Source organism: Accipiter gentilis, chromosome 10 (genome assembly GCF_929443795.1).
Source record: "Accipiter gentilis chromosome 10, bAccGen1.1, whole genome shotgun sequence".
NCBI lineage: Eukaryota > Metazoa > Chordata > Aves > Accipitriformes > Accipitridae > Astur > Astur gentilis.
Genome location: NC_064889.1, coordinates 10,092,372 through 10,120,021, shown reverse-complemented (window position 1 = coordinate 10,120,021; position 27,650 = coordinate 10,092,372). Strand labels below are relative to the sequence as shown.

General features: G+C 36.2%; 1 protein-coding gene across 3 annotated transcripts in view; it reads left to right on the top strand.

The window, feature by feature from the left end:
* The window catches only part of CGNL1 (cingulin like 1), a 71,174-nt gene extending 52,573 nt beyond the window's left edge, over positions 1-18,601 (top strand). For 2 of the 3 annotated variants that reach the window (XM_049812659.1, XM_049812657.1), the window contains 9 exons: positions 1,749-1,901; positions 2,464-2,634; positions 5,084-5,245; positions 6,048-6,137; positions 11,902-11,985; positions 13,812-13,936; positions 14,503-14,611; positions 15,562-15,725; positions 16,370-18,601. In XM_049812659.1, coding sequence (XP_049668616.1) covers positions 1,749-1,901; positions 2,464-2,634; positions 5,084-5,245; positions 6,048-6,137; positions 11,902-11,985; positions 13,812-13,936; positions 14,503-14,611; positions 15,562-15,725; positions 16,370-16,499 — 1,188 coding nt within the window. In that variant the 3' untranslated portion in view covers positions 16,500-18,601. The remainder of the gene's footprint in view (positions 1-1,748; positions 1,902-2,463; positions 2,635-5,083; positions 5,246-6,047; positions 6,138-11,901; positions 11,986-13,811; positions 13,937-14,502; positions 14,612-15,561; positions 15,726-16,369) is intronic. The other variant, XM_049812658.1, reaches the window with a different exon arrangement.
* Positions 18,602-27,650: the final 9,049 nt, after the last annotated feature.

The following is a 27,650-nucleotide window of genomic DNA, read 5'->3' as shown; positions in this document are numbered from 1 at the left end:
TAAAGAGAGTGACCAGATTTGCTCTGGTGTTTACTTCCCTTTTCAGCACACTGGAAATGCAGAACAGCATCCTGCTGGCACAATTATTCTCCCACAATATATTTCACTGATCTGTGTCTGTGCAGTTTGTTTCTCAAGGATGTGTAAACAAACAGTAAAGTTAAATGATCTGTGAAAGGCTAGTGGAGGGGGGCACACATGAGATTTTCATAACTTGTTAAATATGGCACATTAGCAGGCTCCCAAGATTTCAGCAGCTTTTAGAAATGAAGTGCTAAAGTTGAACCTTTTCAAGGTTTTTAAAATCCTTTGGTGTCAGCTAAACCAATTCTGGTGTAGAATTAGACTTTGCAAAACAACATCTGTTAGCCCCCAGCATGTTTTAGGGTTATGTATACACTTAGGCATCCACCATAACTCCTGTTTGTATCAGTGATGTCTTTTGTTGACAGGTTATACAGGAATGTGAGAGAGAGAATGAATCTTAAGAAAACTGTAACTTTTAACTTTTGATGATGTTCTTTCTTTTCTCTCATAACAGAACAATTATTTTTGAGATTCTGATCTATATTGCCTACAGAAATACTACTGTGTTTTCACATTTAAAGTTTTTTGAAGTGTAATTAAGTATCATGGGTATTAGATATTCAACAAAGCTTTGTATTTCCAATATTAAAATGTAAAACAATGTTTTGGAATGCTTTTTACAATTTATGGTGATTTTAATTATTTAGATTTTTCTGTCTGAACAATTTAAACTGTCCATAATCTGGTTTTAATTAATTAATGGTGCCTCTCTGACTTCATAAAAACAACCCCTTTTTCTAGTCTTGTAGTGCCTATTTAGAGTAGGGCCATTACAGTATTCTGTTACAGAAGGAGAAGGAGGGGATGAGAGTCCCAACATGCAAATGGAAATTAAACTGCTTTTCTTGTGTTGGAATGAACTAGTGACAGTCAGTTACTCTGCTGATGGACAGTATTTAGAAGTTGGAGGGTGTTAAGTTCTTGAACATCCTGAATGTGACAGCAGAAACATCTGGAGCTCCTGGTAGTTGAACATACAGTATAGTTCCAGAGTTCATTCAAAATTTAATCCAGATAATGAAGGTCTGGTTTGAACATTAATGGCAAAAGTTCTTTCAGGAAGGGGATTTCTGTGCTAGGAGCTGCGAAGTTCTGCACAGCATCTGTCACAATGAAGCATTGTCTTGATTAGGGTTTCTGGGTGCTATAGGAGCACAACAATGGGGGGGGAAAAATCCCCACTAGTTATTTCTCATTCATTGTAGGAACAGATTTGTATTTTATTTTATTTTACCTAGGAAAAAAGGTTGTTGTTGAGAAGACTTTTAAGGGAGCACTAAAGGGAGCATATAGGAAAATGTGAAACCTAAAAATGGGTATTGAACCTTGTACAGGAGGTAGGATTTGCTGACGTGTGCAACTGCAGAGGAATGTATGCTTTGCATGTAACAGAATCATGAAAAGGGTCTATGTTTGGTCTCATGAATGTTTCAACAGTGGTTTAGGTATAGGAAGGATAAAGCACTGCATCACTAAAATAACGTTTGTCCTATACTGGCTAGCAAACTAACTCCATAAAATTTTTCTTTTTTATTTAAGTTTGTCTTAATATTACAACAGCTGGTGGTATTACTGTTGCACGGAGTGTTATATAACATTCCTTTAAGGCATTAGAAAAGAGGGTCTACATTTCATTATATATATTTTTTAATCTACTTCAGGAGAACATCTGTTGTATTTTGCGGGAACGGCAACAGTTAACTCAGCAGTTAAAAGATGAAACTCACCAGAAGGAACAGTTAAAGGAGATAAAAAATGAAATGGAGAATGAACGATGGCAACTGAACAAGACTGTTGAAAAGTTACAGGAGGAGGTATGAGTTCATTCCAAAGAGGCTGCGGGAATCTAAATATCTAACAGATCAAGAAGAGCTTTCAGCTTAAGCTGAAACAGTGGTTGGAACACCACTATCTCAAAATACTGTTGTAGAACAGTTCTATTTTGTTTAAACAAGATCCCAGATTTGAGTTCAGTTCTAATGTACGCTATAGCAATATTTCAGAGTTTTACAGCTGATTCTCAGAACGCTACTGCATTAGGCTTATTTTGCCGTGTGTGTAGACCATACAAATTAATATTGATGTACTGAAGTGTGACTGTTCAGGTCATTATGTCAGTCAGCTGGAAGAACTGCTGACAGACAGAAAGACAATAGTCTTGCCATACATACTGTTAGAAAATAACCTTACTGTTTTGTGTTTTCACACTTCTCCATAGAAATTAATTTGTTTGCGAACATGTTTGATCGATTTCACATTTGAAAATACTGAGCAGAATATTGAAGCTGGAGAAAAAACCTTTTGGTGTATTAAGCCTGATAGAACCTTTTGTAGCAGTATTTTACGAAAAAAAAAAAAAATGTACTTTTTTCCCAGATGTCTGAAATGGTAGAGGTCTCAAGAACATCAACTCTGGAGCTTCAGAACCAGCTTGATGAATACAAGGAGAAAAATCACAGGGAACTTGCAGAAGTGCAGAGACAATTAAAAGAGAAAACCCTTGAGGTAGAAAAATCACGCCTGACAACCATGAGAATGCAAGATGAGGTAATGACTCATAAGTTCAGTGACAAATTCTAACCTTTGACCTAGAATTCAGCTCAGATAGTTTTCATGACAATCAAAGTTTGCTGTCACGCTTTTGTGTACTTCATCATGAGAGACTGATCTCAGTCAGCGTGCTTTTGAGTTTCATTCTTCATGATGGTGATCAGCATGTTACTTCTGCCAGAGAAATGGGATTTCCTGTTTATGACAGATAAATACAGTGTTTGACAAATTAATGTATCTTCAGTGATATGACAAGGATTCCACTGATGATCTGCTGCTCTTTTAATGCCTGCTACTGAAGGAATTGAGAATGTGGAAACATTCTTGAATTAGGAAAAAAGACCCCAAAACCAACAAACCAAAACCGAATTCTGGCTCTGCAGGAGTTGAGATATATTCTCTTCTTCCTTCGCGTGAGTCACGTTGCAGATTTTAATGACGAAGGTGTCTTTGCGACCAAGAATCAACCACAGTCTTGAAGTGTCTGCCTCTTAGCATGTAAATTTTGTTGTAAAGACAATCCAGTATTTTAAAGATCTGCATATACTTGTTCTGCAATTGAAAAGCTATGAGAATAACACTGGTCACAGATGTTTTCTGTATGTAGAATATTTAATATTTTGATTTTTCCAGTTCAGAACTGGTCTTACATTGCCCTCTCCCCTTAACAAACTTGTTTTAAATTCAATTTAAAAGAACAGCAATAGAAGAAAGTATAGTTCCTGTATATTACTCTGTCTTCCTTCTATATTTATTCCATTTGGGGGTGGAGAGCCTTTGTAAAGGGATGAAGACTCATAATGAAATGTGAATGATAAAACTGGGGATATTGAAAACATGGGTCTTAAGTTGAATAAAAGAATAGACAGCTTAAATAAAAGATGTATATGTGTGTGTATGTAAATATGTATATGAACTGGGTTTACAGTTATGAAAAATACTTCTAGTGTTATCTATTATAACTACAAAACAAATACAAAGAAAAAATTCCAGAACAAAATAAACCTTCATTATTTGATAAAAAGATAATCCAAAAACCATATAAAGGACAAAATATTACTGGTTATGGAATTCCACATCTCCATGAGGCAATATGTAAAATCCTAGGGCTCTAAAAATGTAGTGTGGCAGCTAAGTGCAAAAGAGGAAACAAAATCTGAAAATACAGCATAGGCAGGTTAAACAGCAGACTTTCTAGAGGGACTAAATATTAAGGACAATTGGAGGTCTTTATTATCTCTTCCTCTCTTGGGTTTAACAAGAAGTACAAATAGATAGTCCTTCCATTCAACGTGAAAGAGTCTGTTTTCTGTCAAAATCCTCTTGGGTAGGTGTCATAGTGCACAAAACATTCTTTTTTAATGTCTCATCAAAAGCCAATGTAATGATCATGGTAACACAAGTATCATCTTCCTGTTCTAGCAGAAAAATTATGAAACAGTCTTGCAAGGCAGTATGGGAGTTCTTAATTGCTGTGTCTCTTGTAAGTTCTCTGAGGATACGTAAAAGATATCAATCTTGAAATCTGTCACTCTGATGTCATTCTGAAACATTGAATGCATATGAGATGCTATTACTATACAGACCTCTGCACTTAACCAGCTGTTCACCAGGTCATGCAGATGTCCAGTGTTTTGTTGTCAGGACTTAGCAATAGGTAGCAAACTCTGTAAACAGTCACTAGTACATTATTTTAGCTTCATCACTAAAATAAGAACTTGACTAAACACAGGAAGAATATGAAAGACTGTGTGCTGAAGAAAAAAACTCCTCATCGTATGTTATATACATGTCATGAGTTAAGATAAAAGTATAAGGAATGATCAGAGTCTCACCTAAAACCCCTCTCACTACTTATATTGTTTTTTTTAAAGTACTGTGAACGTTTTAGATCATTTTATTGAGTACACGCTGTTGTTAGAACAGGAAACTTTTATCCTCAGCACATAGCCATACTATATCTAAAAGTTATACCGAGAGAGAGAGAGAGAGATATGTTAGCAATTGTGTCACTGGTAAAATGCTGTCATTGCAGTGCCTCAGAAATATAAACTACATAATCATGTAAAAGCTGAAATATTGGTAGTCCAAAAAAAGAAAGGAATAGTATTGCAAAAGTTGCAAAGATATAACCATTTCGAAAACTGTAAAAATTTTGGTTTGCTGTAACTGCGTAAAAAGAAATAAATAAAAAACCTGCACCATGTATAATTGTCACTGTAGAACCTGTAGTGTGAAGCATCTCTTACAGAGCTGATATTTAATCCAAGTTTATTTTCTTGGTGCCATCTTGTGGATAAAACAAATTACTGTGAAAGCCTGTAATTCAATGCAGTTCCTGTCATGCTTCCAGATCTGTCATGTTTGTAGTCAGTCCCCTTTACTGACATCACTTATTTATAGAAAGTACACTATAAAGTGTATTACCATAATCTTATTGTTTCAGGTTCGTTTTATGGAAGAAAACTTGAGGGACTACCAGAGAGCTCAGGATGAGGCAATAACAAAAACTCAGCTGCTAGAACAGACTGTGAAAGGCTTGGAGTATGAACTGGAAGCCAAAAACCACTTAAAAGATGATCGGGCAAGACAAATCAAACTAATGGAGGTAAAAGATGTTTTTGAGGGTTGGTCTCTTATTAGAACTGATGAAAATAATTTTGGTATTTCACATGGATGCTGCCTGGGAAGAAGCAAAAGAACTTGATGTTGTTGAAAATCCATGTAGTACTACTGCAGGAATTATTCTGGTATATTCTAAAGGTTATCTTAACATATCTAATGTAGCATGATGTGTTCTAAATTGAAATTATTATTCTATCATTTTAATTAATTTTCTCTAGAGTTTATCAGGCAAAACTGTATTCTTTTCGTTCATAGGCCCATCACACAACTTAAAAAGTATTTAGAAGTGTAAGTTCTATTTAGCATCTAATACCAATTCATTTCAGGAGCCTAAATAACATTGTTATTCTAACTGTGTTGTTACAGGGTTAGCTTCATAACTGTTCAGTTCAACTAAGCTGTCATTTGACTTTCATAAACAAACACTTTTTATGCCATTGTATTCATGTGAAATTTGTCTTCCAAATGCATAATATAACTTAGACATTCTAAAAAGTCTCTAGAAACATTACAGATTTTCTCTTATTTTCTTGAAATTTGTGGGAGTGATTAAGAAAGGAAATGAAACTTCTATTTTGCTTCTGTCAGACACACAAGTTCACATTAAAAGCTTATCTACCTGCCATCTCTTTTTCTAGATTATGTGTTTTCAGAGACATTTCACTTTCCAAGCCAAGTCTTTCAAGTAGTTTGAATCCTTGAAGTTTAAGGAAGAATGCCCTGGTAGCAGTCTGAAGAGGATGGGAAAGAAGTGTGTTGAAATTACTTTTCTTTGTTCCACTTAGGACAAGTTATCTCACCTGGAACTTGAGCTTGATGAAGAAAAGACTAATTCAGATTTGTTGTCCGAGAGGATCAGTAAATGCAGAGAGCAGGTACTCAAACAAGTTTTCCAACTGTTGTATACTGTTGAGGAAAAAGTGTTATTAGGATCACAAACAATATTGATTAACTAAATAATGATTAGCAATAGGGTTTATATACTATACTTAAGCAGAATATGTAAATCCAAAAAACAAGGTTCACAAACGTGATAAGATATGATCCTCCACATCATCACAGACCAATTTTTTCCTGTTTTCCTAACTGGAAAACTGACAAAGATTGCATATGAAGACTGATAACCAGTATCATTCTCTGATATTCTTGATGCAGTGAGCTTCATCAAGTAATCTTAGTTTTAGGTGGTGAGGCTATCAGAGGAAGCCTGTTGTAGAAAATATCTTAGATTGAAAGATCACAATTTTTTAACCTTACTGAAAAGTAGGCCAGCATAATAGAGTCTTGATTTCAAAGGAGGAAGAGCTTAGGAAATTGTGGAATTAATTAGTCTTGTCAGCTGAACTGAAGATGCTGGCCAGTTTCAATGGGGAGGAAGCTTTATTTTCATTACAAGTGTAAAAACTGATTAAGGTATATCAAAGATAAGACAGATCGAAAGTGTTTTCCACATAAAAACATCAGTCATTAGTTCCAGAAGTGTTATGTGAGTAGATAGCCCAGAAAGAGGGGAAAAAGGATTTATTAACAAGGTTGTATCTCATAGGGCAGAAAATGTAAAGATGAAGTGGGATTTGCCAAGCTAAGTGAGACCTATCATAGTAATTCAAACAAGTAACAAAAACGTTCTTGACTGCATAAGAAAGAAGTTGTGGAAACTGTATGATGAGGTATCAATCAAGATAAAAAGTAATCCAGGTATGCCTCCTCAAATAAAAGAACATTTTGCCTCTGTCTTCAATAAGGCCAGTGAATGTGCAGGTGGGTGGAAGTGGGGTGGGCTAATTGAAATGAGACCATTGAGCTGGAAATCACCAAGTCTAAGACAATTAGAAGTTCATTGTTCTGAAGAAGGAGGCCTTAATGATATTATTCAAGATTTCGGAATGAAATGACATACAAAATTATAGGTGCTGTAACAAAGATTTATAATAAACCAGAAAAGTAGAGAATAGGGCCTGATGAGTGAAAAAAGTAAGCAGAGCATCCATGGTCGAGTAGTCAGTATTATGCAAGTTCTTGATTAGTCCACAGAAAGGCATATGGTGAGGTCATCATGGAATATCACAGCCTAGACAATGTTCTTTGCCTTAGTTTTACATTCTGAAAGATGTGAAACTAATGCATAACTTATTACAGCATGTCTACTCCCGTAGCTGTACATTAAGTACTATACCTCATTAGTAGTTTCCTAGAAGTCCAGGACACAATTTGCATTGAGGTACCACCCACAATAGTCTGTTCTGTTTTCATTTCTCTTTCTTTCTCCAGAAAAAGAATAATTGCTGACATTTTTTTGAATAGCTTTTAAGTTCAGAGGGAGAACAGAAAGTAAAATCTTCATTTCTATGTCTTTTCAATGAAATTGTATATTCCACTGAGACAGCTGGAGAGTTTTAAGTGAGTTAGAGGTCAGCTTTCTTTCAGCTTTCTTTCATGCATCCTTGAAACACCAACGCACCATTACTATTTTGCTGGGACTCAGGTTACTGAGATTCTGTTTGATTGCAATATAGTCTTTTTGCTATTATTCCATTGATATTGTACACACTCTGAGTCAGTGGGTGAAATAGAATGTAAAGGACCCATAATAATATGGGGTCATGCTGTTGTTAAAATAGGAAGCCTTTAATACTGTAGTCTATGCCTGTGTTGTAAGCCTGGGATAAAAGAACCTTAGTCATAGCTGCATTAGTGGGTACTATAGTAAGTTAATTTGCTACCTGAATGGAAACCTAAAATACAGATGGGTGACCAAAATGTTACATAATGTGTAAAAGAGGTGTTTATTTTGAGGTCTGGAGTTTCTCGTTTCACACATGAGTTACAAAGGTTGTTTTGATTTTATGCCAGAATGGCTAAGTAGTCAAATAACTAAAGAGTATTTCAGGGTCTGCTAAGCATTTATAATGATATGAGAAATTATAATGGATTTGTTTTGGTAATATCTGTATTTCTGTATATTTTTTTTTTAATTATAAATGTGCTATTTTAATATACTGATAATGAACTATAATACACAAGTTTCTAGTAAAAGCACATTGAAACAACTGGTTCCATTTTACATAAAGCTAAATGTTTGAATAAACATTGGCAAGGGTGATAGTTCATATTTCATTTACCATGAAATGTTACCCTTTTTTAATTTGAATACCCTTTGAATTTGAATGTTACCCTTTTAATTTGAATCTGGGAATGGCTGTATGAGACACTGTTCTCTTCCCTACCTTGCTCTTGAGAAGTACCACAGCAAAGTGGCAACAGTAAAAAAAACTTGAGGGAAAGGTGGATCATATCCTATTAGTCTTTAAATGGTAAGGTATTAACAACTCTGGAAAGAGCAAAAACCACACACATAGAGAAAGCTAGAGCGCTCAGCTGCCCTTTGAGTCTAAACAGAGCAGGGCCAGGGCACGTTTTAGTACATGATGGTTGTTTTCCTACAAACAAGTGAAATGAAGTACCTTTTGCCTTTTTTTTTTTTTTGCCAATATAATTGAAAAATACTTAAGATACCTTCATCAATTCTTGTATTTTGTGAAAATGCAAATATGAGTCTATTGACTTCAGAGTTGTTTCCAGTAAGTGTGAAAAATACACTAGTTGGTTTCCATGACAGTTTTAGAATAAATACAGAAGGATAAAATTGCATTGACTGCATCATTCGCTTCCTTTTGGTAAAGCATTCCCAATGGATAGCTGTATAACTGCTCTTTAGCTGTCACCAGGTATGGGAAGCAAACAAATGATAATGTGGACGTGAAGGTTGCTTTTCAATTATGAAGGATCAAAGGGATTTGTTTGGCTTCAGCTTGTTCATTTGTTAAACATTGTTTTTTGGGTCATGTACTTGAGAGTTGTGTATGTAGGTCAATATATATAGGCACATACATGTATATATATATTTTATTTTTCCCTGTTAGGTATTAAGAAGAAACATAGGCTGTGAACCTAGTGCAAGATGTTAAATAGTGGTGATAGCATCTAAAATATTAATAGAAATCAAATTGTTTTCACTAGTAATGAACTCAACAGCTGCTTCTAATCCTAAAGCTGGCACAAAATGCAGTTGTGTCTAATAAAGTTTTGTAAAATCTGATAGTATTGCTTTTGTCAATTCTTTGTTGTTAGCATTCTTCAAATCCAGCTGTGATAACTGTTGCCTTAAGCTGCAGAAATAGTTTATTCTTTTAACATAATGAGAATATATTAGATATAGGAAAGTTAGACTGTGAAGCACAAAGCTCTGCATGGTACATACCCAGAGCCTATCTAAACTGCCCTGAAATAAGTGAAAAGTTTGAGTACATTTTGGCAGACAACTGCTTTTTTCTTTTGTGCATGTTAATTATGTGTTTATTAATGAAAAGTGCAAGGAGGTAAGTGAAAAACAGTTTCCACCTCCCCCAGCAGGAATTGTCCTGCTGCCCTTCTCTTTTTACAAGCTCTTGTATATATTTGCACGTAGCTTTCTGATCCTAATCAGATACAGTACTTTTCCTGTCTCCTACTGTTTTTCTGTAAGGTTGCTTTTACCATGAGGTGTCTAACAACTGTAGCAGTCATCTTGGAAATAAAATAATTTTCCTCTAGAAAATTTCTTAATTTGAGATCTTGGGAAGGTTGCACAAATTTGTCACAGCCTTTGAGCACAGTAAGAGCACAGCAGAACTTCAGAGTTGTCCATTAAGCAAGTTCCTACATAAAACAAAAGCCTTTTCTTCAGTTAACAGTTGCATTTTTAATTAGTCATTCAATTTATTACAAATTTTGCTTTATTTTTTTCTGTGTCTGTCTTCATGGCTAAAGCAATTACAGCAGAATAAATTCTATGTAATCCCTCACATTATAACTTTTTTTCATATATTTCATGAATAAATGCAGGTATTGTGTATATGGGTGATTCTAATTTTTATATATAAAATAATATTTTAATATATAAAATGTTTTACTATATGATGTATAAAACATTATTATTTTTATTAGGTTTCTATGTGACAATGAGATCTTTTAGGAAATTACCCAGCTGTTGAGACCACAGCCACGTGCTAACATTTGTACTCCAGTAACTGTTATGACCTTAGTTTTCAGGAATGCCTTCTACTGTTCTGAAACTGTACTGTGACATAACATAGCAACTGCATGCGTTGCTACTATTGTTTGTGTTCATATATTCATTTCAAAGCTACAGAAACAGTGTAAATGACTTCTTTTAAACATGTGATTAACTAAAAAAATATATTTTAATATTATAATGTCGTTAAAAAAAAAAGGCCTAAGGTAAAATTTTATGTGCTGTACTTGTTTAACCTTCACATTCTTAGCATTGCTTTTGGATTTTTTTAATGCAAGAATTCCCAATGGTTTTTGAAAGATCTTTAGTGAGATAAATCTGTAACTTTGAGCTGCTTAACTGTGATGGTCTGTTTATGCAAGTTCATATGTAACTGTTGTAAAGCAGAGAAGAATGCTGTGGCTGCTGCAACCTTTGTCAGTCTTTTTGCAGGTACAGTTATTGGCATAGATGTTCACTGTGTTCCCCAGCTGATATTCATCATAGTAAACATTGTGCAGGTAATAGCACAAATGCTGTGGTAATGTTAGCTGTGCCTGCAAAGGCGTTTGTAAAGATTTGAGGGCAGTCTCGGCAGGAATGAGAGGCAAGAAAAGTATTTGGGTCCTACAAAATTTTACTTTAGCCCTGAAATTTCAGTAGCAGCTGTTAGGCAGTTTAGAGTTTCTCTTTGATCCTCAGAATTTTTTTTTTCCAGTCAAGTCCAACAGTGAGATAAAACAAACTAATTCTGTATTCTTATCTTGATTCTGTATTGATCAGATAGGTTTTTTAACATCTTGCATATGGAGAATATACTTTCCTTTTGGTTATTGAATATGCAGCTGAAATATTTACAGAAACTGTAGCAAAAGTTGTGTTTTAACAAAACAAACAAAACCCACCCTTTCCCCAAATCCAGAAGACCGTGCTTTCCTGCTATGACAGACATAAATAAAATTGACTGGAGGAGGGGAGCAATATACATATCCAGTATGCATCAGAGTCTGTGGAAAAAGAGCTTCTACTATTTCATAGACACAGGAAACTGTAATTGTCTGTAGAGTGTCTCACTGAGTTCTAGGCCCTTCTCTGAAGTTACCAGTTTGCGTTTAATGAAGTGAAGCTCTAAAGTAGACTAGTCACCAGCTTAAAGGTAAGGTGCCGTTTCAGACCTTCAGACTTAAGTATGAAGAAAACAACTGTAGAAGATGTTTGAAGACTGATGTGATGTTCCGGAACTGAGTTCCCTGCCATGTGATATGCCTCTCATGCTACATTTTAGAGTTCAGTTCCCTGCTACAGAATATATATACTGAACATCAACAATACTCAGTGTGGCTGGAAAGTGCCTAGAATAAGCACTAGGAGTAACATTGGCTTCCCGAAGCAGAAAATTTTGTTCAAGATTGTAATTGTAAACTTCATCTAAAATTATGCGTATGTCTTGAGTTCTAAGAGAGCAAATTTTTTCTCATTGTGTAGGTATATGTACTTTATGTGTGTGTATATATACATTCACACAATATCATATAGATAAATGTAAATTAAATCTTTTATTAAAATTTCTGTTCTTTCTATTATAGATTGAACAAATGAGGACAGAGCTACTTCAGGAAAGAGCTATAAAGCAAGATTTGGAGTGTGACAAAATTTCATTGGAAAGACAGGTAATTATGGCTGGAATATCACCACACTAGCAAGATAACAGGCTGGGTATCTACCTTCATTAGGAAATTCAAATAAACATTTAAGGAATACAGTATTTGGTAGCTGGCACTATCCCACCATAGTGTGCTGCTAAAAGTATGTGTTAGTAAGAATAGATTAAAACCCATGAGTATCTTAATACTGATACTCAAAAGAAAATATTATAATATTGAATTAAGTCTTCTCTTAGTATTTATCTTCTTTCCAGACCCCTCGTTTTAGCTTGAGGTTTGTCACAGTTTATATATTTCATATACCAAACACTCATACTATGCATACATCTGTTTATATAATATAAGAAGACATTTTTGTTGTAGTGAATGTAGGCGTGTCTCTACCACACAAATTCTGTCTATATATTTGAGGATCAAAGACATTAAAAATAAGAAATGTCACAGTTGATATGGTACACTTGTTTTAGAATAAAACTGAGATATCAATATAGAAACTTTTAAAAAGCATATATACAGCAAAGACCATAGAATATCAAAGACACTGTTATCTAGTTTAGCTGTAAACCCTTTGACCACTTTTGGAGGAGCTGTTCTTCAAAGTCTTAACAGTACTTCAGGAACACTGTTGAAGGTAGATTATAATTTCAATGAATAGTGATTTTAGTTGAGTATTTTCTTTTGTAGGAGCAAACAAGTGAAAAAATGACATGCCTCTGGAAAAAAAATACGGATTTGATAGAGAACTCTTACTCTCTGTTGTCTAGGAAGGAGTATGACTCATATTTTTCAGTATCTATGATGGAAAGTACATTAAAAATACTTTCTAGCTTTTTGCAACATTTTATTCTGCAGCTCAGTGGTCTTTGAAAGCAAGATTACTATCATAGCCCCTAACTGAGATCCGGAGGAAAGCTATCTTAGCAAGTCATAGTATTACTGACAGTCTCAAGAATGTAAAACAGATAGTAATGAGTATTTAGAGAACATGTTTATACCGGACACCTGATTTGGTGCCTTAAATTATGTGAAATGAATCCCATATTAATTGTTTGAGAAAAAAGAATGCCACCTGCTGGTAGATCCCATGCACATCCTTATATGTTAGTTCTGACTTTTCTGTCATAGCTTTTATAGTGTTTGAGATCTGAGATCACAGTTTGAAGTTCTGTAATAAAAAGTTTTATTTTCTGTTCCTCCTGGTTTTTTTTTTTTTTTCTGTTAACTTTATCACTAGGTCCCCACTGAAAACTGGAATTACCTAGCCTCCTAAAGTCTAAATCTGAGTAAAATTCTGCTTTTTCAAATCATGGAGCTTGCAAGTTTTTCATACTACTTATGTAGTAGGAGTAGCATTGGATAGTTAAGAAAGGAGGGGAAAAAGCCCACAGTAACAGCTTTGATAGAGTAAAGCGATACTGGATGCAAGCAATTTCTGTCTACTTGTTTTAGCCATACACCAGTGAGTTACTAGGGAGGAATACAGAGTTTTAAAAAGGATTGTGTGGAGAATAAGACAGATCCAATGCTATTTGAAAAATTTTGGCATATTAAAAAATGCTGTTGGAAGGGGCTTGCAACCATCTGAAGTTCAAGGGTCCATTTAAGCCTAAAATTTTAACTCAAGCTTAACACTGAATTCTTTTTAATAAAGCACAGTAATAGAAGATTTGTTTGTAGTAAACAGTGAAATCTCACTGACTCTCTTTTTCCATATTTACTAAATTAAAAATACACTGGTAACCTTGTGTTTGCCTGGAGAAGTTTGTTTTGTGTTAAGGTGATATTTGTTAATACCAGCATATATGTAGTAATCAAGTATGTTCCAACTATAGAACAAAGACTTGAAGAGCCGAATCCTTCACCTGGAGGGTTCTTATCGATCCAGTAAAGAGGGACTTGTTGCTCAAATGGAAGCAAGGATCACAGAGCTAGAAGAACGACTTGAAAATGAAGAGAGGTAAAACTACTTAAGTTAAGATCAAAACATGCATGTTTATATTTGTTAATATGACCTCTTGCTAATATTATGTCTCTGATACAATGAACTTGATTTATTTTTTTGGTCACAAACACCAAATTAAAATGGTTACTGTTTCATACAAGTATTGCAAATTTTCTTTTTGACTGAAAGCACACTGAAAGTTGTCTTATAAGTTTAAAACTGGCCACAGTGCTAACATGGTTCCATACCTCATTATTTTATCAATGTCTAATATAGTAACAGACTTAGAAATATTAACTATAGTTTAACACTTCCATTTTCATGTTCATTTCATTGTTTAATCTTGGAGGAATGTATTTTTTTTCCCAAATCTTGCTCTGGAGACAGAAGAAATTCCCCTTAGTTGTTCGTGCTTTTGAACAAATTTCTTAACATGTTGCATGGAATCAGTAAATCAAAGCAGGGGCCGTTAGTATTTATTTAATTCTTAGAAAATTGCTAAGAAATTATGTCAGCAGGATTGGAAGTATTTCAGTTCCTTTTTAAAAAAGCCTGTCTTTTGTTTCTTTTGTTTTTTCTAGGGATAGAGCTAATTTCCAACTAAGTAACCGCAGACTTGAGAGAAAAGTGAAGGAGTTAATGTTGCAAGTAGATGATGAACATCTCTCACTGACTGATCAAAAGGACCAGGTAGAGGGAAAGACTATTATGCAAATATCTGGTATTAATCCTCCTAGCATAAATCATCATATATAAAAGATATGAGAAGAATATAGCTAGATACTGATTACTCTATTGTTTATGAACTCCCATTTAGTGAGATTTGCAGTTCCCGTTGTTACCATGTTTCTTTGTCTAGTACTAAATTGTTATTAATTTCTAAAATTATGAAAAGGAAGCGCTTAGAGGAGCAATGCTATAATTATTTTAAGAAATAAAGCCAATAACAGTACATGATCCCATAAATATATACACCAGCATATGATTCTATAAATACATACACCAACAAATAATATATTCTGTTTTGCCACCATAAAATTTTGTTTAAAGAACGAAGCTATTTATTATAGCTATAATAATATACCTATATAGGCTAAATATAGGCTATAAGTATTAAACATACGTTGATATTCTGATAGCAATGTGCTCTACCATTCCTGTGGTCTTTGTTGATTCCTTGCTTAAAACATGGTTTGTTTCAGTACGTGAGTCAAATAGTTAATATTCTGCCTAGAGAATGAACAGTATGTTTCAGATTGCAGACATCTGTTAAAGGAACAATCTTTTAAAATCCTATGGGTTTTTAAAACATGTTTTGTAGTATCTGTCTGGTAAAGTTGCTTAACTTAGATACCCTAATAGCTCCAGACTTCCCTTATTGGTAACCAGCTCTTGCTATCACTGCAAGAGTGTCTTACTCTAGCAAAGCTATGTTTGCTTGTTGCTGTTTTTCCTAAAAAATTGTATCGCATCACTTTTCCCAAAGTCTAATGCTGACTTTCAGATATTTCTGAAGCACAGGATTACAGTGTCACTACACTGGCAAAGTTGTGTCTTTATTCTCCCTCTCATAGATGCTGGAAGAATATAATTCCTTTATTAAAATAGTCCTCTAATCAGCTGACATGTAAATATTTCAGTTGAGTTTGCGTTTGAAAGCAATGAAACGTCAAGTTGAAGAAGCTGAAGAAGAAATAGACAGACTGGAAAGTGCTAAAAAGAAACTCCAGAGAGAACTGGAAGAGCAACTAGACATGAATGAACAATTGCAAGGACAGCTTAATGCTGCAAAGAAGGAATTAAGGTAGGATGACTTGTCAGACCTTACAATTATGTATCATACCACCACTCACAAGATTGATCTCTTGCTCCTTTAGTCCATAAACTGAGGGCTTCCTCTAACAAACTTCAAGTTTTTCATAAGCAGACAGAGTTTAAGAGACAGACCTGTGAAACTCTTCTGCATTTCCTTTCTCTACAAATGTTCTCCAACTCTTTCCAGGGTGCTCTAGGTGCCCAAACCTTCTTTCCAATAGCTGCCTGCTGAATAAAGTAATTGAGGCAGGGAATAAAAAATGGGAAAAGATGGTAGGACTCAACAATCTTATCTGTAGTAATAACAATTTCCTGCTAATGACTAAGAGGTACAGCTATCTTGTGTTAGTTTTCGTCAGCCATCTTTGAACATCTCAGTGTGCAATGCTTACAGTTTCCCCTCTCTGTGACTTTAATTGGAGGTGCTTGAAAATACGATTGATTGATCTTCATTCTCTTGCATGTTTCTTTCATGTATGATGCAATCTATGATAAACTACTGCGATTAGAGCACAAGTTTCTTTGACATCCTTTAAAAATGTAAATCCTACCTGTCAATGTTTTAAGCTTTGCGTAAGTGTTCTGCATGTAGATGTGCAGTTTTAATAGCAAAGATGTGTATTTTTGTTTCAGTAGACTGAAGAAGTCGCCAAGTAAAGTGTTGGCTGATTCTGATGATGATGATTTCAGCATGGATGGTGATAGTCTCTGTGAAGTACCTTCAGGAAATAACTGTTCAAAAGATGATGACACCAAAATCTAAATAAGTATTGTATCTGTGATTCCTCGAAAGTACTGGAAGAGTAACAAAAATTATCAAGAAACTGGATATTCTAGAAATCAAATGACATAAAGGGACTTAAGATTTAGGGATATAATGTTTCTATCCATACTGTGCCATTTTCTTATTTAGATCTCCAGTGTTTATTATAGAAAACAGGATTGCATTATAAAACAGCTATAAACCACGGAGATAAATATATATATATATATATATATAATTACTACTGAAAATGCGGGGATAATGTTTCACATTGGAAATGTGATTTTGCTAAAATTCCGTTTAAGTAAAAAGCCATTTGAAAGTAATTCAAAGTTAGTTTGTAGTTATTAAAAACCTTCCCCTAAAATTAAGGAAACCACAGAAGATTATTTAATAATTGTAAGTAGGGGGAAATGATGTATAAAATGTAAATATTTTAAACATCTTTTAATTGGCTACTTTAGTACTATTTTGTAAAGTTTCAAATATTATATAAATCAGTTTCATATGTAAAGTACTTAAATTTATACTGAATGCTATATCTGGGTTTTAACTAAGAAGAAAACAAATGAAAATTAATACATTTTGTACATTACAGAGCAGATTCACAGTTCCTGACCCAGGAAGTACATTCCCATTTTAAAACCAGTGCAAGTTTTATTGTATCTACTGTGTATATTAGAGTTCAAATGTTCATCCTGCCTGTTGACTTTAAAAGGACCATCACATATGCATGATGAGTGAGGCTTGCCTACAGCTTTCTTGTAAACTTCAGGAAGCTTTCTGTTAGGGAAGAGTGAGAATGAGGTCAGTTATTACTTGGTATCTTTCATTTCCTGAAATGGACTCCATACTGCCAGAGGCAGAAAATTATAGGCCTGCTGATTTGAAGGCATCAGGACAGGCTTATCTTGAAGTCTCTAAGGAGTCCCACTTGTTCCAGCAAAATTACTCGTGGTCTTTGAATTAAGTACATGCTTAAATCTGTTCGTTAATTGATCCCAAAATTTTATGCACCTGGCAAGAAATTGCACCAAAGAAACACAAATCATATAATCTGATTTTAATTTCTAAGCTGTTCTTGAGCATCTATTTGTGATATATTGCAAGTGTATGGTCATATATGCAGATGTATATTAGTATTTCAGTTTACAAAAGTATCTGCATTTTGGGTGATCCATCTGTTCAACAAACTTTGCAGGAAATTTAAAAGAAAAAAAAAACAACTGCAGATTTTATTTTGGAAGCATTTTCCATTTTATGGCAAAAAAGTTTTTTTTGCCATTTATATTACATGAGACCATTTTTGCTCCTTTGCAAATCTAGAATTCTAATGAAGGGGCACTACTACATAATTTTGTTAATAAACTATAGCTAAGTCCTGTCTGATTATTAGGATTTGTCCCCACTTACAGGTTAGTGAGTACTTCTTCGTTGAATGGACCAAATAATAGTGTAATGTAATTGTAAAAAATATTTCAGACTGAAGTTGCTTGGAGCTTCCATTACTCCCACAAAGACATCTACTGAATAGAACAAATTTAACAGCTCTGAAAGTGAGGCTGATAGACTTGGTTAAGGCAAAAGTCCTGACAATGGCAGTATCCATTTTCGTACGATTACATGAAATGAAACTCCTGCCTGCGGGATCAGAAATATATTCATGCATAGCAGATTGCAGACTCTTTTGCCATGTAATTCCCTTCCACTTGATTTTGATGTTTTGAGATATGTGGGAAATAATACGAATGGTGTAGTTGTAATACTCTGAATCTTGTATATCTTTTCAAGTGCCATACATCATATAATTTTTTTGTAATACTAGCTTTACTATTCTGACAACATAAACAGCCTTTTCTCCAAGATCTGTGCTATACTGTACTGACAATCATCATATAACCTGCTGTGATTTATTTTTTGTTGTTTCATTTGAATGTTTATGTAGGCTTAACTTTAAACAACTGATTCCAATCTCCAGTAGTCTGTCCTAATGTTCATAGGTGACTATTATTTCAAACCACTGGAAGAAAATATTGCATCTACCTCCAGTTACACTAAACTGTAAAGGAAAAAAATCACTTAAAATAAACAGTCAGTCAGCTCTTTCAGTTCTACTTTGTATGTTCACATACCTTGATATGACAACTGAATTTCATATGGAAGATGCACGTGTTTAAGATGTAACAAGAAAATAATTGTCTGGGAAATACTGATGCTGTAAACAAGTTTCTGCATTTTCTTCTTTTTGGATAGCTGCTTTCTTTGTAACTTGTAAAGCAGGTGGCAGGTATAATATCTAAAAGACTCCTTTTCTCATTTGAACTTACAGTAAGTTAGAAGGAGGGAGACACGTTGCGGACTCCTAGTGGGAGAGATCCTTCTTATTAGACCTTCCTCCCCAACGTGTCTTCATAAAAAGAACTGGTATTTAGTTTGTTCATTTAGACTTGGAAATGGCATTTCCTCTTTAAAAGTCTCAAATGGTACAACTAAAATCAAAGAAAATCTTAAGATGTTGAGAAGGGTATTTCAGCTCATTCACAAAACAGTTGGTAGCTCTGTTTCTCAATATGTGCTAGCTATGGTGAGGGTAAGGTCTAGATCTTGATTGCCACAAAAAACCCACTGATAATAGTTTAAGGACATCCAATTTGTTCACTCCACCTCATGGCAGTTTTTTATCAAAACTCATCTTAAGTCAAGGTTTAGTTTAGTAAAATTTTCCCAATATTTCCATCTAATCTATTTTTAAATGAGTTTCAGAAGAAGCTCTTGACCCATAAAAGGAAGCAAGAGGGAGAATATGAGAAGAAACATGGTTGTGAGACGTTCAGTCCCTAGAAATTTGTACAAACATCAGAGTTTCTGGTGTATTACAGAGACATGGCTTGAATTCTGAGCTGTAGAGACCTCCAGTTTTCTTCGATGATACCATAATATCTCGTAAACAAACAGACCCAAGCTAAATCACTTTTGATATAAGCCTAACCTGATGACTTATATAGTGGATGCTTCTCTCTCAGTGTAAGTCATCTATGATGAAGAATAAACTTTTTGTCCTCTCTGGGATTAATAGCATTTCATATCCCACTAAGATTTTGACCATTTTTATGTGGTGAAAGACTTTCTATAAAAACAATACTTCTTCCCATTAAAATTCTATTCTGCCTAAATATGCATGTTCTTCAAACAGCTGTGTAAGATTAATATTGCCATATTCAATTCCTGACAACTTGTGCCTTAAGAGGACTCATATGGTCATTTATAATTCCTGCTTTTGAGAGTCAAATCCAAGTTCTATTTTGAGCATTTTCACTAATTCATTATACTCTGGCAGATCCTCTTGGTTTTCTGAGCCTACTTTTATAGATAGGAGAATACAAGTTAACTTCTACAAGTGTTTCGATGTTTTAAATCACTAATATTTGGCAAGTGCTCCAAGATCTTTCAATGGCAATTGCTACACAATGCAAAATATGTAAATGTAAAACAAACAAGTGAACAAAATCCTCCTGTCCTCCATAGACTCTTCACTGTCCAAGTACTAAAATTAAGGATATGTGTCACATGTAATGGATTTTAATGCCCTTGAGTTTGGAAGGCATCTCTCTTCATAAAAGCATTAAGGTCTTTCAGACATTATTATGTCTTTTTAGTGCATGGAGAAAGAAAAAGGAAAAGTTGTCATCTTGCTGTCTCCTGTACCTGTTCCCCTGTTCCACTTTATTTAAGGAAAACCCTATGCTATGCAAATACTTTCTTAGTTCAGCATTGTCAGTTGCTTTCTATTGTTCAATCACCAGGCAGGTTCCCCCCCCACAACGTACTCTCTTGATGATGAGACTATAACTTGTTGATTAATCTCTGTATTCCTCTGATTTATCCTCATTCTTCTCAACTTAATGGTTCCCTTTCTCCTGATTAAATAATCTGTTCTGATTTATAGCTGATTTTCTAAACTACTCCAGAAGCCATGTGCATTCCTAATTTTTTTACAGACCAGCTGTGTGCTTTGCTGAGTGAACTATGCAGTGCAATAGCTTCAGTGTTAAGGCCTTTTCTGGATCATGCAGCATATTTCAGTAATTAAGTATTGATGCTTTTAGCTTACTGGAGCTTCCTATCCTATGAGTAGAAGCTACACATTTCAGCTGCTTAATTTCTACCAACTGCAGTTATCAAGTAACATTGCAAAATGTTCAAAGACTTTGCTGAAAGAGCAATATTCTTTAGAGATTGCTAGGGTTTGTAACATACTTAATTTATTCTTTTTTGCATAACGTGCTGATTAGGTCACATATTGAACCCTCTGACCCTACTATGTTATACTGGGGAAAATTTCATTGTTATTTCAAATTTTATTTGTGAGCACTGGGCTATTGAGAAAAAGGTATAGAAATGAAAAGAAAGGGGGGGGGGTTGTATTATAGGTTTTTCTTTTAACATATAAGAACAGAAAGACTTAAGAAGGGGAGTAAAGTTCAACAGACAAGGTCAAGTGCAGTAGTGAATTGGGCTCACCTACCTCAGTAGAAGCATGACAGCCCTTTAATGGTTAGTACCAGCGAATCTCATGTGAGGTCAGCAGAGACTGTATGTTTTATGCAAGAGGGAATATTCGATCTTTTCTCCACTTCTAATAACAATTTGCTGTTTTATTCAGATCCTGAAGCTTCATGCCATTAGCAGAAGAACAGGCAATAAAAAATTTTTTACTTAATTTCTGAGCACAGGTGAATGATGAAAGTTTAAGCTCTCCCAGTTGCCAATAGGAGAATTATAGGAACACTAGATGAGTGCAGAGAAGAGACTCATTACAGGTAACTTGAATTTTCTATGCTTTCTGTGTACTTCTCCTTCTTAAGCAGAATGGGCTTTCTGAACAATGCTTTATTTATTAGGTTACGAAGTTATTTTCACTAGTTCCCATCAGTTCTTTTACTTAGGTTGCATACAGTCTGGCCAGGACAAAACCTACCAATGGCATAATGTGAAGTAAGGGAGGAAATATAGACAGTAAGAAAGATCAACACAGGATCCAGTTCTGTTTAATTTGATTTTGATCTTCCCTTCGCTCCTCTTAAAGAGCCTGGCACTGAATGTTGTTTAAGCCATCTTAAACCTACAGATACTTAACTTAGGCTGGGATGAACGGAAGATTTTATTGCCAGGGAAAGACTGTAAAGGTATCAAGATCAGGATGGTAGGGAGCACACTGAAGTAGTGCATATTGAAGTAGTGCTAGGAAATGCCTATTTCCTGTATGCATTTGCACCAAAGGTTCTCAAGAGAGTCCAGCTGGGACAAATGATAGTGCTGAAAAAGGAGTAGCATATATTTCTGATATTTCTGTGGATGCACTGTTAATGGAGACTGAGTTGCATACCCCTGTGCAGCATGGGTAGTTCCGTTTTGCAGAAATGCTTTCAGCATCTTTAAACCTTGGATACCCAAGTGCCTGCCAGCATCAGAAGGATCTATTTGGTGTGATTCACATTTTATCTTATTCTTTTTCCCAGAAAGAAATTGTGAGTATAGTTCTGTGTTTTCCCTTGGATTTGGCATTTTGTCAAAGATGTGGTTTTTTGTGACAGAGAAAGAAAATATTGCTGCCCTCGGAATAGAGAGATGAGACTGTTTGGGACTCAGCATAGGAGAGCTGATCTGTTGACTAGAAGTTTACCTCTCACACACACAGAGCTGATTCTCAAGTCTTTTGGTTAAAATACAGCAAATACTATTTAAGGAAAAAGGACTCATTGGGTATTTGTGACTAGAGCATGTGAGAGCAAATACACTTGTACACACACACATTCTGAAGGCAGAGAGAGATGGGTGTGCATTGCTGCAAGTGCTGTATCATTTGATTTGGTGCCTGCCTGAAAACATAATCTTGACTGTTTAAAATTGGTACACAAAGTCAGTGGCTATGGTCACACTGTGGTTACTGTAAATCCTTCCCAGTGCAGACCACCTTCATCTGAGCTCTGGCATTTTCTTGGATAACTGCTGTGTAAAAGAGTTTTTTGATAGAGCCCCAACAAGCCTCTTAATTTGTCTTTTAAACACTTTACCAAAAGGAAAACAAAGGAAGCTGAACTATCCAGAGAAGACAGGGTGGTCTAATAGTTAGAAGTAGAGCACTGGGAACCAGGAGGATTCTGGTTTCTAATCTGTTTGAGCTGCTGCTTCAGTCCTTGACCTTCTCGTACTTTTTTCAACATGCCTAGAAAATGGAGCACAAAACTAGACCTTGAAAACTTGATAATGTGTCTGCGTTGAAACTTCCTTTATAAAAAATGTTAGGAGGAAATGCCAAGGATCTGATTTTTCAGCAAATCTGATTTTTTAGCATATCTGCTTTCTGTGCTGTGTTTAGCCTGTTGCCCTGCAGTCTGTGATATGCTGCAATGCTTTCCAAGTGAGGAGCTGTTTTACCTGCTGCACTCTGAGTTTGAAAGTCTTGTGCTGGCTCTGCAGTAACCAGCAGGCTCTGTGGAGTGACTTTGCTACAGAATGCCAGCCTTAAGTCTAGATTTCCTTGCTTTACAGGGAGTTTCAAATTTGTTTTTCTTCAAATAAGAAAATGGTTTATTGTGTAACAGGTAGAATGGCTGTGACAAGAGGAATGGAAAAAATAAAGTCAGTCCAGTAAAACTATGTAAAAGCTGTAACATCAGCCAACCAAAGGAAAGAAGCTTCCTGAATCAGGCTATGTTTACTTTAAAAACAGCTCACTGTGCCTTGCTATTTCAGTACATATTGTGTGTGGTATCCAGCTATTTTAAAGATAAGATCAAATTCACAATTCAGTTCAAAATGTCTCTCCCAGCTGTGAACTTACTAAGCATTACTAAGAGTCACAATGGAAGACCATGGTCTGTGTGGTGCTGTATGTGATACCGCATAAGGGTAAATATTTGTCAGGATGTCCAAAGGCAGTGTGAGCCTCTTATAGAGCTCAAGAGAATTCATCTCTTCCATTTTTCTGGCATCCTTTGGCTAGGAAACTTTTTCAGATGAACTGAATTTAATAAGCATTGTGGGATAAGCAGAGAAGAGAAAAGAATGAGTAAGAAATAGGGCCACTATAGCTGCTACCTATATGAGGGGAAAGGAATCTTGTAGGTGTGCACACGATAAGCCTCCTGTATGCATGTACCACACTGGTGCTATTGATGCAGGGGGGGACTGGCAGAAGGAAAACTGCAGTCAACTTAATCAACCTCCTTTCCTCTTCTGCCCTTATTGCTGTTGCTGGCTTCTTTACTGAGAAAATGAACTATAGTGGCATTGGGAACCCCCTACTCAGTAAGCTGGAGTCCTTCATATTCTGTGCAGGAGAAAGGTAGCTGTAAGTTTGTACGTACATAACAAATCAACTTAAAATGCTCACAAACTCAACTGTTTGTTTTTAAAATTAAACAGGCTCCATTTAAAGAAATGTATATGTCAACAAGTATGTGTTTGCAATAGGTCCCATGAAAGTATTTTTTCAAAGCCAAAACTGGATTTTCATCAGACCTGTTGCCCTGTGACAACTGCCATGAAGCAAGCCCCAGCACCATCACTGCTGGGTTGGCTACTTACCACACAGTAGCCCTACAAAGGTGCAGGTAGGTATCTCAGGACTACCAATTTGTGCTGTGCTGTGCTTTCTAACATTGTACCTGACTGATGGTCTCTCTTGTAATTCCCAGCTGCGGTCCTTCCTTCATCAGTGACAAGTGCAGACACTCTGTTGGAAGATGCAATGCATGGCATTAGATGCACCAGGGTAGAGAGGAAGTGAGGAATCCTGACCACCAGATGTTTGGAAAACATAGAGTTAACATTAGCTTATTCACAGCAAACACAGGTTCCCAGGTGCTGACAGAAAAGTCTGGCTGTTTGATAGGTAGCTGTTGGGACATTCTGCTTTTTTGGGCAAGTTTGGAGTTTTGGGGTTTTTTGTTTTTTGTTTCAGTCAGAGGAAAAAAAAAAAACCCAAAACTGAGCCTGGAGAGGTTTCTCTCCTGGTTGTGTTCTCTAGATGTCTGTTGGGTCTTCTCTCTCTTGTGGGTGAAGTCTTGACTACATGTTTGGGATTTTACTTTACTTATGTTTTTAGCTTACCTTGTGTCCACAAGGAAAGTGAGAGGCAGGCAGTATCTGCAGTCCGCTGTGGTGATGTTGCCAGGCTGGTGATACAGGAAATGTCATGATGCACTGTGAGCATGATATTAAACACCTATCTTTCAGCTTATTTGAGAAAAACAATGAGCTTTTTGTACTCGTGCAATTACTACTTACCTAGCCTCTTGTTGCAATGTGTTTGTATTCACCTGGAAGGCTTTTACTGTAAAGCTTCACAATGCTGTTTCCAGGAAAGGGAGTTGGTTATGGCTCAAAGTGGAATGACACAAACCTCAGGAGCCTGCATATAAACTGCAGCATCTCTAGATGTCAGTGTGCCATCAAATGAATGACGTTATCAGTTGCATCTGAAGGGCAGTGCAGGTGGCAGGAGGGAATTGAATACCTGGCAACTCAGTGGGGCAGGGGGTTTGCCTAGATCTGTTCTATATGGTGTCACACTTACCACCAGTGCACAGGATTAGTAACTCCTGGATAGAGGAGGTCTCCAGACCGAGTGATGAAATAGACCTGTACCTCCTATACATGCCAAGCCTAGAGCATCAGATATGAGGTAACTGAGCTTTGATTCCACAGACTTTTGTTAGGTCTTGTCATTTTAGCTTTTCTGCTCGAGAACGTAAAGATACCATCCAGCCACAGAACATACAGGTGATACCCGCTGCACAGACTGCATTTACACTTCCTGAAGCATACATGCAGTGTGCACGGCTGCCAGAGACCAGCTGTGGGGCCCTTTGCACGTCCTCTGCAACTGAGTGCAGAGAATCAGGTAAAAGCAGCATGTTTTAACTTTGATTGGCACTTTATCTAATCAGTGCAATTGTTCTCATCACCTTTATCATTTTTACAAATTTAGAAGTAATATGGAGGGAAAAAGGTATATTGATACCCATTGACTTCGCTGCTCCTCTTGAAACTTTTCTGTGCCTAGCAGAGCTTGTCATTTCTGGCTCTTGAGAAAAATTTAAAAAAAAAAAAAAAAGCCACAAAAGGGGAAAGCTGATGCAAGTTTTCTGGAGAGAGAAGGACTATTTTTCCGCCGAGAACGTTTGAAAGTCTTAAAAAAACGTGGGAGCTGCAGTCGTGACTAAGATGCCTCGGGTGTCATTCTTGCCACCAAAGGCGCCCGGGGGAGCGTGCCCTGCAGGTGGCAGCAGAGAGCGAGCGGCGTCTGTGCCCGTGGCCGGCGTCGGGGGGTGCCCCTGCCTTGGTCTCCGAAGCCCTGCTAAAAATGTGGGTCCTAATTCCATTTTGCAGGTTTGTTTTAATGCATCGTGAATTGGTTTTCATGATGCGATGCCTTCTATATAACATGACCGTATGCACTTTGCCAAAATACAGGGGTTTGTTGCAAAGAATCTCACACATATCCATGAAGCTCGTGACCACTTCCCATGGGGGTGATAAATTGCCCAGTGGCACTACTGTCTTATTTTGTTGCAGGCATCCTTCAATATAGTGAGGATGGCAAAATTCATCCCTCTGCACTGCTAAGCAGCCAGGGAGTCCTGCTGTGGCTGTCATTGCAGCTGACGTATTGCACCCTCCCTGTTGACTTGTGTTAATTATGCCCTAGTAGAGCAGCTTTTGTCTTGTTTTCCCAGGCAGCAACTGGTGTGGAGCCAGTTGTGATGCTCCGACTGCAAAGAGGGTTCATATATAAACAAATCTAAAAGAGAGATTGACAAGGCAAAGGGTATCTTGAAGCTTTGGAGTCTTGAGATTGTGCTTCTGCCAGAGCACAAGTTTCTTGCAAGAAAGATCAGGGCAATTATTTAATCCTCCTTGGATATCAATTTTCCAGTGCTGAAATACAATATAGAGCAGCCAGGTTGCCATTCAAGAGATAGTCTGTCAGAAAGCGACCTGCTGCTTAACAAATATCCTTTTCAGTATAGAATCACAGTCAAAATAGCATTCAAGATGTTAAGGTGCATGAAGTGACTAACGTGACAAGGGGTATGGTGCTTTCCTTTGAAAGTGCTGCTGCTGTAAGAAGTGCTCCGATACTATTGCATGACTCTAAGTGGACAGAAAACTGAGTGGTCCTGAGTCTGGAAAAATTAAAATTTATGAAGGACAGAAAGAGCATAGATAACATCTACTCTTTACCGGTTTGTAACGCTGTAACGAGACAAATCACCAGAATGGAACAAGGAGAATCAAAATTGGTACTTTTTTTATACAGCAAGATTAGACACGCTGGTGCCGATGGTGATAATTTAGGAAGAAACAAAAGTTCATAGCTGGTAACAATACCCATTATTCATTAAAATGTGTCAGCAGGAGTTACTAAACCTATAGTTCAGGAAGTAAGCCAGTCTCTAATGAATAGAAATCCCAGGAGATATTTGGAGGGAGTGGGAGGATAATTAACATCTATCTCCTGTGAAGTTCTTACATATCTTTCTGAAACAGGAATCCTGGCCACTGACAGAGAAGATAGACAGCAGCTGTGATGCAGTCTGGGCATTTGTACTACTCTGTATAATACTGAGTGATGATCTGGGAGGCAATATGAGGTAGTTCGTGACTATAGCTGGACTATGACTTGACAGAAAGAATTTATTGGAAACCAAGTTGTCTTTTGCCTCAACATTTTAACATGTTCTCAAACAAATGATTTTTGATACCGCCTTAGACCTGTGTTCATTCCACCTAACTTCAGGCACTGACCTAGGAAGATGTCAGCAGTATAAGAAAAGTTATAAGCAGGTATGTTCATGCTTTCATTAGGGGACTGGAACAAGTTCCCCACTTTATATCACCAAGCTCTGTACAAAATCATGCTGTTCTAGCCCAAGGGAAACCTCAGAATTTCTACACAGGGAAAACCTAATATTTTTGGAAGGTTTTACATTAAAATGATCAGATGGTATTTACCAAAAGAGAACTAAAAATTCAGCCACAGCAGTTACGAGTGTCTAGAGCATATGTGGCTACAGAAACAGTGGAATTCAAGTTATATTTATGTAACAGCATAAGTCAGTGAATTATAACCTTTGTGTTGCT